Below are 11,472 nucleotides of genomic sequence, written 5' to 3' on the forward strand. Positions count from 1 at the left end.
CAATCTTCCAAAGAGACCCTATGTTATCAGCATAATGCAAGTAAATCTTATGAATGATGCGCTTTAATTCTAGGCCGGAAGAAAAAAGATGGGGAAAGAGCCCCCAAAATGGTTTATGCCTAACGAGTTCTTTAAGAGAGCAGGACATAATTATTAAGTATTATAAATAGAAATATAAACTTATTCCAAAAAATTAAGGACTAGCAGAAAATTGGGACAAAAGTGCAAATGACCCTTAATTTTAGGCTCTCACGACAATCTTATTGGGCTCCCTAAATTATCTTGTATGTCATTTGCACTTCAGTCCCTATTTTGTGTTGGTCTTTAATTTTTACCTTTAGGATCATAAGTTACGCATTATAACAACCACAAGTTATGTTATATCCTTTAAAAAAAACGTATGTCCCGATAGCAAAGTTCAATTTCGAAGGATAAAAAAAATTAAATACCAGTACATTTGAAGCCCAAACATTAAAGACCAGTCCATATTGAAGGCCGAACCATGTAATTACTTGTTTGCGGCCCATGGTGCACTAGGACAATACCATCTAGAATTAGGGATTTGCTAAACCCTAAACCCTTGTTACCATCTTCACGTAGCTATGGCGAAGAACAGAAACAAGAAGACCAGAAATGGTATAGCTGCTATGGATGTATCCTCTGACCAAACTGTTACAAGTCCCCAGGGTAATTAACTAACTACTGTAATTTTTTTACTCTTTGTTACCATTCTCTTACAAAAAATTTACTTAATTTTCTGTTGATGAATTTTATGTTTATTGCGTAATTTTCAGCAATGGATACTTCAGAATCAGCAGCTCCAAAACCACATATAGGTGGATCACATAGGTTAGTATTCTAATGTTCAATTTGTGCTATAAATACTTAATGATTAGTAAACATTGTGCACTTTGTAGCTGTTAGAACATGTTATGGACGAAGTAATCTGAACTTCTTTTTCTATTTTATTTTTAAATTTTGTTGAAAATATAGTTGTGAAACAGTTTTTTAGGATGTATTTTGAATGGTCTGATTGTTAGAATGCAAGTTCCGTTATCAAATTCTTTTTCTTTTTAACAGTTGGTATTCAAATTTGTGTTATATTTAGCTTGCAAGAAAATACTTTTTTTTTTTTTTGTGGTTGTTATTGTTTGAGAATTACTCCCCTGTTTAACATATTATGGCTTGAATGTCGAAACCTAGAGTGTCTAATTTGAGAAGTTTCAATCCATCTGTTTTCCTGGATGTTTCACTCGTTGGTTGAAGTTTGATCCCATTAGTCTACGTTCTCAGCGAGCCCAACTAGGATCAGAAAACTTGATAGATACTTGCTCCATATGCGCTCTATATGTACCTGATATTCTATCACTTTAATGAGAAAGTCCCGCTGATTTCCTGAATCCAGATTGACCAGTCGTTGCTACACTTGTTCGGTTCAACATCTTAAAAGTAGGTCTAGATAATCTTATTTACCAAATGGTTAAGGATTATTTGATTTGTAATTTTCATTTGCTTGCACATGCTCCAGTATTACACTCGTAATTAAAGTTCAGAAAATACTGAACTTTCCTTGAGACGTTTGGGGAAAAAGCTTTTTATCTAGCTAAGTTCGGCTGTTTTATGTTCCTTACGTAGGGTCGCAGGGATTCTGTTCCTCCTGTGATGCAACACATCAATTAGGCGTAAACTAGTACATTCTTCTTAAACAGAAGAGTGGATAAAGATTGACTTTCAAAACTGGAAAAAAGGCCTCGATGAGCTAATTCCTATCTGATTTATTCAGTGCTGAAAATTTTCTTTTCATGTCTGACCCATTTCCATGGTTCCTATTTTAATTTTACCTTATTAAAATAAAAATAATTAAAAAAAAAAACTAATTCCTATCTGATGAACATGCATGTAGAAGCATATTGTAGATACTTTGAACATATTTCAACAGTATGTTTGTTCACTAGCAATTTTTTTGGGGAACAGGATTGTTCACTGGCAATTTTACTATTGTGCTACTCATTGTTCCTTATGTGTATGATCACAAGAAAAGACTCTGAAATACCTAGTATATTGTACATGCAGTAACCCTTGTTATCATATTAAATTTTTGAATGACTATGATATACTAGAATCACAACAAGTGGCTTGACATGCTTCATGGGAATTACTAATATGATAAGATTGTAATACGTTAATTAGTATGCTTTGAATGCATTTCTTGTTTTCAACTTCTCCATCACTATGCAAATGCTTGTACCATCTTTTTTGGAAAGCAACATATGCAGTCATATATGTCATTGCCACTCCTTTTAGTTTTTAGGACGCTTCTTTTTCTACCAGGACCAAATGCCAATTCTCTCAATCATTCCTTGATATTTATCTATTGGGTCTGTCATTGCTCTTGGGCTTTGACTTGCTATGAGACAAGATTATCTTACTCATTAGCGATGGTTTGTTGAGGTCACCTGGAAGTGATATAATCGTACAAGCTTTGGTAGCATAGCAAGGGCTCGCTTTACAAGGGAAGATAAGCTGGGAAGTTCATATTTACAATTAAACTTTTTTAAAATATGAGAATTGTAATCTTGAAAATAATACATATTGTCTGCGACAAGTCTACACATGTAAAAATGACTTTGGTATAGGAATTTCTTATATTGACGTGTATATAACGTGTATTCCCCCATCTACCATCTTACAATTCCTCACTTTGTTTCTGCTTATGCGATGTGCTTGTTTTTGCAGAAAGATGAAGGGAGTCCAAATGAAAAGGACGAAGAATGTCAGGAAAATGAAGGCCATTGCAAAGGCTATTTCAAAAAATGAGAAATTGGAGGAAAGAATCACGAGGACAGAAACCAAGATAGAGAGAACTAAAGATGCCAAAAAGTTATATGAGTGAATGGATGATTCTTTATTCTTATTAATTATGAATGCGTGATGATTTAATTTTGTTCATGTTCTCTCCAAGGGTGTGTTAATAGTAAAAGTCATCACTTCTTCATTTCTAGTCCTTTTCTCAAACCGTGTCAACGTTCTTGCATTTCCAAGAAAAATAACGATAGCGTGCAAATACTACTAGAATTGAATGCAATGCTGCACCATGGGAACAAACATCTGTTAGTATGTGCTTGATCCTATGGTATTGTACTCTATACATCACATTTTAACGGTTATTTTAGCTCTCTTCACACTCATTAAAAAATAATAAATAGAAGATATAGTTTATTAAGTTGTCCTTATTTATTCGAATTTTTTTGAGAATTGAGCATTATAAAAAGGAATTGCTTCTTTAATGTTAAGTGTATAGTTGAAAATAATTGTCAATTTTAATCCTAAATTCGTAAAGTTATTTTTTGAGACAGTCTTTTTGAGTAAAAGTGACGGTTAAATAGGATGGAGGGAGTAACTTGGAACGGAAAATATCTTATAAAGAGTTTTTGAAGTCAAAGTTGAAAAATGATAGTGTTAGGAAGTCTAAAGTAGCATTTCGACATCATTTTACATTAAAAATTTGAGGTTTCTGAGTTAAAAAAGATTTTTCAAACTTGAAATAATTCTTATCTTTATAGATTAACCAAAACAGCAGGTCGGTTGGTATTTTATTTATTATCTACATTAACAAATAAAATGGAGGCTCGCTTCCGGAGTGTCATATGATAAGAAGGTGCCACCATAACTTGAGGGTAAGTTTTACAAAGTGGTGGTTAGACTGACTATGTTATATGGGCGGAGTGTTGGCCAGTTAAGATCTCTCACGTTCAAAAGATGAAAGTTGCCGAGATGAAAACGTTGAGATGGATGTGTGGGCACACTAGAAGTGACAGGATTAGGAATGAGGCTATCCAGGACAAGGTGAAAGTGGCCTCGGTAGAAGACAAGATGCGGTAAGCGATACTGAGATGGTTTGGGCATGTGAAGAGGAAAGACGCAGATGCCCCAGTGCGGAGATGTGAGAGGTTGGCCATAGATGGTTTCAGAAGAGGTAGGGGTAAGCCGAAGAAGTATTGGGGAGAGGTAATTAGACAGGACATGGCGCAGTTCCAGCTTACCGAGGACATGACCTTAGATAGAAGGGTATGTAGGACTCAGATTAGGGTAGAAGGCTAGTAGATAGTATCGTTTACCCTTGCATATTAGTAGTCGCATTATCGCGATATACGTTCTTGTGCTTTGATTTCTGCTACTATCTGTTATTTCCTGTACTTTGATTATCTTATTTTATCTGTGATAGCTACTGCCCCTTTGCAAACTGCTTTATCATGGCTTAGTCGCTATCGTTATTTTCATTTCCATATCGCTTTGAATTTCTTGGCCTTATCTGACCTGTTTTTATGCTTCTATTGAGCCGAGAGTTTTTCGGAAACAGCCGTCCTACCTTAGTAGGAGTAAGGTCTGCGTACACTCTACCCTTCCTAGACCCCGCGTTGTGGGATTTCACTGGGTGGTGGTTAACAAAATGTGAAAAAGACAGGTGATGTGTGTAATATATGAAACTATGAGGGAAAGTATGCTATAAATTGAAACTTTAAGGGAGGTACATGTAATTCTCTCTAAAAAAATAAAGCACCCAGAAAAACGAAAATAAAATAAAATATCAACGTTGAATCGGCAAGACCAAGCTCACTGCTTCTTATTCTTCTTTTCTCTCTATAATAATGACGCTACAGCACACCCCTTTTAGCCCATTAACTACTTCTTCTCAAATGAAATTAGCTGTTAGCACTTGTCGTACTATCACTATCTCAAGCTTCAACCATCATCTTCCACAAAGAATTCAGGGCAAGTGAATTCTCAACTCGTGTCTAATTTATTTTTTTCTTAATTTGATTATTTATGAGGTAAATTATTCGGTCATTTCAGTTATTTGGAGACAAATTCAAGTGCTTCCTTAGAAGTTGTGATATAATCCCTCTGTCCCACCTATTAGTTGTCCTGTTTCGCTTTTGGAGTTAGACTAATCTTAGGAGCTGAATTGAATTAAATCAATTCAATATTTTTAAAATTACAAACTTAGATATTCAAAACTACATGAAAAGTAGTACAAAGTTGCAATTCAAAATGTTGGTCAAAGTTTGACTTTTGAAAAAGGAAAGTGGGCAAGTGAAATGGGAGGGAGGGAGAGTGTAGTTTGCTCCGATTCGACACAATAATGTCTGCCTTTTCTATTTTGATCCATAATAAACCAAGTGTGTTCTTCGTGACATTTCGCTGTTCATTCTTCTAGGTGTGCATTGCAATGTCGAGCCAAGTAAAATGCTTACCAGAAGAATTTCATCCAGCAAAGAAAAATCTAAGGATCTCCGTGAAGATGTTTTTTCTTTGTCAAAGGCTTGCACTAGTGCTCCAATTAGATGCACCATGTTCTCAAGTGCTGTCTTAGGTATTCTCCTCACATGATCTCGCTAATCATGAAAACTTTCCACTAGGGAGAGGTATATTGAATGAGCATTCTAGTTCAATTGCCATGGATAATCATGTATGCTGTTTATGTCTTGCTCTTTGCTCTGTCTCTGTTGTAGTAACGTGTCCATAACTTGAGACTTAACTACTATAAAGAGCAACCGAATATAGAAGTTATATACACAAATAGAAAATCCTACACTAAATTATTGCAAGAGGACTGCTGTATATGCCTCTGAAATGTAAAAAGCAGAAGCTTAGATTATGTCTTGACTAGACTTTTTCATCCTCTCAAACAGGGGCTGAGCTACAATATTAGCTATGGTTCGGACGAATCCATTAAATATGTTTAAATATTTGATTGCTAACACAGTAACTAAACTGAGCTATGAGTTCGGTGGCAAGTTCAAAATTCATAAACTTCAAGTCATGGCTCTGCTTCTGCTCTTGAAGCCCTGTAGTTCCTTTCCTTCAGGACTATCGATCAAGTGCCAAGGGAGCAAACCTTTCCATATTGCTCAATGCCCTCGTCGCACATCTCCTCTCACTAAGCAATAACAAAGGCAAATCCCTTGCAGTTTAATCATGAGCCCTTCAATCCCAAACATGTTCGAAACTGCTTTGGCACTGGAGTAATAAATGATTGACCAAGTCAAAGATTGTAGCATGGAATTACTTGTGTATTGTAGTTTAGTTCGCATGATTGTCTTCATAAAATCAAAGCTCTTCACTTACATTGGCCATCTTGAATGCCATTAAAGGAAGGTAGACTCACTTGAGTGTACCGACCACACTCAGAACTAACAACAACAACAACACTCAGAACTACTGATGCTTTTTTATCGTAACTTGCTTAAGTGAACTTGTAGCAGGAATCACTATTTCTGTTTCTTAAATTGATTATGTATAATATGAGCTGTTTCATGATTTTTCTTTTCAGAAAGTGCTTGTAGACTTGAGTTGTGACATCTGTTAAAGTAATTTAGTAGCATTTTGTTTTGGCTTTGATTAGAATGTCTTCTTTTCTGTTTAGTAAATGGTTGTGCATGTTTTAATAATTACTTCATGCTTTACCATAAGATAACACTAATTATCTGTCTTCACATTTAGCAGCAAATTTGGTTGCAACACATACTGCAAATGCTTTGACTATGGATAATATGATGGTGAGAATTCCTTCGTCAACCTTAAGTGTCTTACTTGTTGTTTGGTGCTTGTTGTCTCTCTAGCCAGGGGAAGAGGGTGCATTGTCTATGTGTTGCATATATCCATGGGCTATTAGGCTTTTGTAAAACCATCAGGCAGATGATAACATAAGATGACCTATGCAGCATCTGTTTGATCTATGCTTTCCTTTCTTTCTTCTGTTCTTTCTGTTCTCACGACTCAAATTTATGTTTCATTTACTAATTATGTGGATGTGTATTTTTGTCTGGCCTGTTGCCCCTGAATTGAAGAAATGGTTCTTTTCTTACTACTCTGTTCTGATTACTTGCTTTATGAGATAACATTTACTGAGATAACAACAACAGTTTAGAGTAGAAGAGTTCATATTGGACTTCCTCCTAGATGTTCTCTTGAGAAGCTACATTTCTAGTAATACTTTCTGCAGCTGTTTGTATGTCTATTGCTGGCTTGGAGGGAGATTTGTACTTAACATCTTTATTGGAATGATATGTGGAAATTTTAGTCTTTTATATACCAGTGTTAAAGATGACACGTTAGTTTGGTGCTTGGTTACATAAGACGTGAGACCCTTGTTCAAACCTCAACAATTTGAGGGGAGCTGATGAAACTATGTACAATTTGGATGGCAATTCGGCCCGGTATCGAGCTAAATATCTTATTCTGGCTAGCAACATGTTGATGAAGCCACTTATACTCTGCACTAAGGGCCCAATTGATTTGTAGCTTTCTGATGTTTAATTGCATTTTGCTGGACCCATTTTTGTGATTTTTTGCTCTTTGACCCAGGTATTCATTTGTTAGTGGAATGAATGTCACATTAAGCAGTGGTAAAAGTGTCAATTGGTTATATGCCGAGGGAACTGTACCTGTCTTCATTGGTTTCAGGATATTTCTAGTGCTGTCTATACTTTAGCTGATGGAACCATCGGAGATCTTTTTGGTGGCCTTCTGTATTCTGCGGGTCAACAAGCCAATGAAGCTGTTCAGGGCGAGTTGACTGTTCTTAGTTTTACTAGGTCTGAACTCTGAATCTTATATCATGAAAGTTTCATCTGGTACTGATTGAATGTATTCATAAAGTTTTTGTGCTTCTGATTCTAAGACTTTCCTCCTTGCAGTTTAGCCACTATTTTTGGTGCCGGGCTTGTAACTAGTCTTTCACCTTGTACACTCAGCGTATTGCCTCTGACCCTTGGTTATATTGGTAGGGACTTGAAGTTGAATCTTTGCTCTCTAGATATGCAGCATATGGTCTCTCTTCTCTGACCTTGTTTTACGTTCTTTGGAAATGATCAGGGGCTTTTGGTTCTGGGAAAAGCCGTGTAGCGGTAAAAACCTTAATCTTAAATTTAACTTTTTGTTGTTTGTTCTTCGTCCTTTCACTTTTGATGTGAATTGTTTGCAATGAAGGAACTTAAATTACAGATCATACAAAATATTTTACCAGGTTCACATGTCAATCCTTTAAGGGGTGAATGGTATTTGTTTCATATATCTTGATGGAGAGTATGTGTATGATTTCTTTATGATAAGCTTCTATCTCAATTTCCATTTTGGGACACATAAAAATGTTTGGCACCGTACCAGATTTAAATTCGTCTAACTAATCAAATTTAAGTGTTTAAAAAATGTATATTTGCGTAGTTTTTGGTTTAACATGGCTAGTATAAATTTCACTTTGATGCCATGTTTGACTTCCTCATCTCATTACACAACTTGTAATGGCCCTTTACTTTTGGTTGTAGCTCTCTCCCAGCATCTGCTTTTTGCTGGCATGCATCAATAAAAGTTACAGTTTACTTATAAAAAAGATAGTTAAATTTGAACTTTGAGTTTGATGTTTTCTCCATCAAACTAACTTGTCAATCGTTACTTAGATATTTCTACTACTGTTTATATAGAAATCAAACTAATACCTTGTACTCCATGTCCAACCAAAAGGTGTCATAGAGAATATGAAAGGAGTACTAGAAAGTATAAAAATTGCTATTTCTATGGAATTCTGCAGTTTCCACTTGAAAACCTACTAGGGATAGTGCTAGTTCAATTTTCATTGGTCTCACTTAGGCTATCCCTGTGGACAGGTTGTTGGAGATTCAATTGCATTTGCACTGGGATTGGCAACCACACTAGCATTATTGGGTGTTGCAGCTGCATTTGCTGGAAAGGCATATGGGCAAGTAGGACAAGGACTGCCAGTGGCTGCTTCCTTTTTAGCTATTGCTATGGGGCTAAACCTGTTAGAGGTAACTACATATGTTGAATGCTTCAACAGTCTGGTAATACCCTTTTGATTATTCCGTCCATAATTCAAAAGGGAAAGTCAATTCACCAGAAGTTGGGTAGCTTTATATATCAGCATGTCTTATGTTTCAACTTATAACTAATAGAGATAACTGAATGATATTGTCATCATCCTTTGTGAAAAGACTTGCAATTATGTAATTGTACGCAAGAAGCACTATTTGCTTTTTTCCCCTCGACTCTTTTTTTGAGATGGTAACAAGCTGTATTATAATCAAAGGGGGCCAGAAGGCCAGAGTTACAAGGAGGCTAATAAAAGCTACACAAAATATGAAACTAGCAACTAAAGAGACTCTAGAAATTGCATGAGTGTCTCTGTGTCATCTATGTACTTTTCTTTACAACAAAAATACAAAAGTCGAATTCAATTAAGCTTTATCTTTAGTTCCATGCTAATACATATTTACTTGTGGTCTTCGTGCTATGACAATGCTGCAGGTAATAGAGTTACAACTTCCCTCATTTTTCGACAACTTTGATCCTCGCTCAGCTGCTGCTAGCTTTCCTTCAAGTAAGTGGTTATTACTAGTGCCCTACACTCTTCTTAGGACATAATCTCTGTTTGTTTGGGTATGGGAATGGTCTTAATGAGCCAGATATAATGATTTGACATTTTATACATTTGATTGCCTAGGTGTTCAAGCTTATTTGGCTGGTCTTACATTTGCATTAGCTGCATCACCATGCAGTACACCAGTCCTCGCAACCTTGCTCGGCTACGTTGCTACTTCTCGGGTACTACAAATTTTGATTTTTCGGTTCTCAGGATGATGAAATGATTTTTCTCTTTCATTCTTTGGAAGGGGGTCTTTTAAGTAAAAAGTGAACCTACAAGAAGCACCAGCATGCTTAATCTTTTAGGGAGTTATTATGTCATCAGGATTTTTTTCAAACAGAAGTATCTTATAATGCATGCCTTAAATCAAATAGTTCAGCACCCGGCTTTGACCATTAGAATTGCGCAGTATCTTTACATGTTATTTATTTTGGTTTTAACAGGTTGAATATAAATAGCTTATTAATGATCTTCTATAACAGGATCCATTTATTGGGGGCAGCTTGCTGTTGACATACACAACGGGATATGTTACCCCCTTACTTCTTGCTGCTTCTTTTGCTGGAGCATTGCAGGTATTTCATACTATGTTCCAAATGATTGTTATTATGACCAGCAGCTTTTAGATGGTCAATGGACCTCATGTTACACCATCCACGTTATGGAGCTTTACATTTTAGGCTAATAGCAAGACATTGTAAGAGTACTTTCTCCAATTCAACGCCACTCATCCTGCTTTCTGGTCTTCTATCATGTTCCCTAAAGATAGTTTAAGATACCCGCTCTGCTCATGTACAAGAAAACAGAGATATGTTTGATAGTCGGGGTACATTATAGCTTAAGTTTGCTATTGTCTGCCTAGAATTGTGGCTTGCAAATGTTATTATAATTCTTTCAAGCACTGAACAACTGTACATATGTCATTTGCAGAGTATACTTTCATTCCGCAAGTTCTCAGCATGGATCAATCCAATCAGGTAATTGTCTGTGAAAATTAATGGCACTATTAGTAAGAGATAGCTTAAATCTCTTCTGCTTCAGTCACTTCATCTACATTCTTTGAGTACTCAGCTAGATATTTTCCTACTTAATCATTTATTTTGCAGTGGTGCGCTACTACTTGGTGGGGGTGTCTATACCTTTCTCGACAAGCTTTTCCCGGTGACAATGGCTATGTAGGCTAATCGGCTATTCACATAGCAACAAGTGGATTGGGGATGAGCTTACCTGCTTTTTCTCAATTTTTGAGTTGCTTATGCTCAAGCAAAACTCCATTGAGATACATAGATCACAAGTTCCAAACCAGCGAGCAAGCAAAGGTATGGCGTGTTCTCCGACAACAGGTTGTAGAAAGGTAGAACATGTTGATTGATGCCATACTGGATACATCGTTCAATTGAAAATAAGAAAAAATAGAAATTATGTATGTGTGAGAATGTAACATCCATGATACCATTTGTGTAAATAGATAAAACTGTATGACCAATAGAACCTTTTAATGAAATATAATTCGTTGTGTTAATCCACTTGTGGGATTATACTGGGTATGTTGTTTTGTCTTCTAATATAAGATGGATGCCATGCCCACTCATAATATTCTTGCCGTTTAGACATCAATGTATCTGAGACTCTTGAAGTTAGACAAATAACTTCATTCTTCTAATTTAAAGAGTGAAAACTCCTAGTAAAGCTATAACTCATCTTACACCATGGTCTGAAGAGCTATCTCTTCAATTTCATAATCAACTTTAAGAATTCTGCATGAGTATGATAACAGCAAAAACATTTATTTCCTTATTTTTGGGGAATTTGTTCTACTTTAAAGATATAAAGAAATCAATATTCTTTCGTCCTAGTTTAAGTATCATAAGTTTTTTTTTTTTTATTGTAAAGCAAACCAATTTAAGGGTGACATTTTGCCAAAATTCTTTATACTTAATTAGGAAAACAGTGGTACTTATTTTTATTAGGATGACATATGAGCAAATACTAAGTTTTGGCAGCCAAAAAAAAAACAAGTACATCAAGAA

General features: G+C 35.8%; 2 protein-coding genes across 3 annotated transcripts; both read left to right on the forward strand.

Annotated features, from left to right (window-relative positions):
• The first annotated feature begins 521 nt into the window (after positions 1 to 521).
• On the forward strand, positions 522 to 3,001 carry LOC132618892 (uncharacterized). Its single transcript, XM_060333888.1, has 3 exons — positions 522 to 687; positions 795 to 849; positions 2,737 to 3,001. The coding sequence occupies exons 1-3, from the start codon at positions 603 to 605 to the stop codon at positions 2,891 to 2,893; spliced, it is 297 nt and encodes a 98-aa protein (XP_060189871.1). The 5' UTR covers positions 522 to 602; the 3' UTR covers positions 2,894 to 3,001.
• Positions 3,002 to 4,587: 1,586 nt separating this feature from the next.
• LOC132617444 (cytochrome c-type biogenesis ccda-like chloroplastic protein) lies at positions 4,588 to 10,968 on the forward strand. Of its 2 annotated transcripts, none has more exons than XM_060332447.1 (12): positions 4,588 to 4,773; positions 5,219 to 5,374; positions 6,505 to 6,560; positions 7,468 to 7,598; positions 7,701 to 7,786; positions 7,879 to 7,910; positions 8,667 to 8,828; positions 9,325 to 9,397; positions 9,521 to 9,621; positions 9,925 to 10,017; positions 10,373 to 10,419; positions 10,549 to 10,968. In XM_060332447.1, the coding sequence occupies exons 1-12, from the start codon at positions 4,650 to 4,652 to the stop codon at positions 10,619 to 10,621; spliced, it is 1,134 nt and encodes a 377-aa protein (XP_060188430.1). In that variant the 5' UTR covers positions 4,588 to 4,649; the 3' UTR covers positions 10,622 to 10,968. The 2 variants fall into 2 exon arrangements, with proteins under 2 accessions (XP_060188430.1, XP_060188431.1); XM_060332448.1 differs by having other exon boundaries at positions 6,508 to 6,560.
• The last annotated feature ends 504 nt before the right edge of the window (positions 10,969 to 11,472 follow it).

This window comes from Lycium barbarum, chromosome 11 (genome assembly GCF_019175385.1).
Source record: "Lycium barbarum isolate Lr01 chromosome 11, ASM1917538v2, whole genome shotgun sequence".
Classification (NCBI taxonomy): Eukaryota; Viridiplantae; Streptophyta; class Magnoliopsida; order Solanales; family Solanaceae; genus Lycium; species Lycium barbarum.

Excerpts from the sequence above, each read along its gene's own strand:
- LOC132618892 (XM_060333888.1), top strand. The coding sequence starts at position 603 with ATGGCGAAGAACAGAAACAAGAAGACCAGAAATGGTATAGCTGCTATG. Across the intron at positions 688-794 it reads AACTGTTACAAGTCCCCAGG|CAATGGATACTTCAGAATCA; the intron begins GTAATTAACTAA and ends CGTAATTTTCAG. Across the intron at positions 850-2,736 it reads CATATAGGTGGATCACATAG|AAAGATGAAGGGAGTCCAAA; the intron begins GTTAGTATTCTA and ends TTGTTTTTGCAG.
- LOC132617444 (XM_060332447.1), top strand. The coding sequence starts at position 4,650 with ATGACGCTACAGCACACCCCTTTTAGCCCATTAACTACTTCTTCTCAA. Across the intron at positions 6,561-7,467 it reads TGACTATGGATAATATGATG|GATATTTCTAGTGCTGTCTA; the intron begins GTGAGAATTCCT and ends CATTGGTTTCAG. Across the intron at positions 7,599-7,700 it reads ACTGTTCTTAGTTTTACTAG|TTTAGCCACTATTTTTGGTG; the intron begins GTCTGAACTCTG and ends TCCTCCTTGCAG.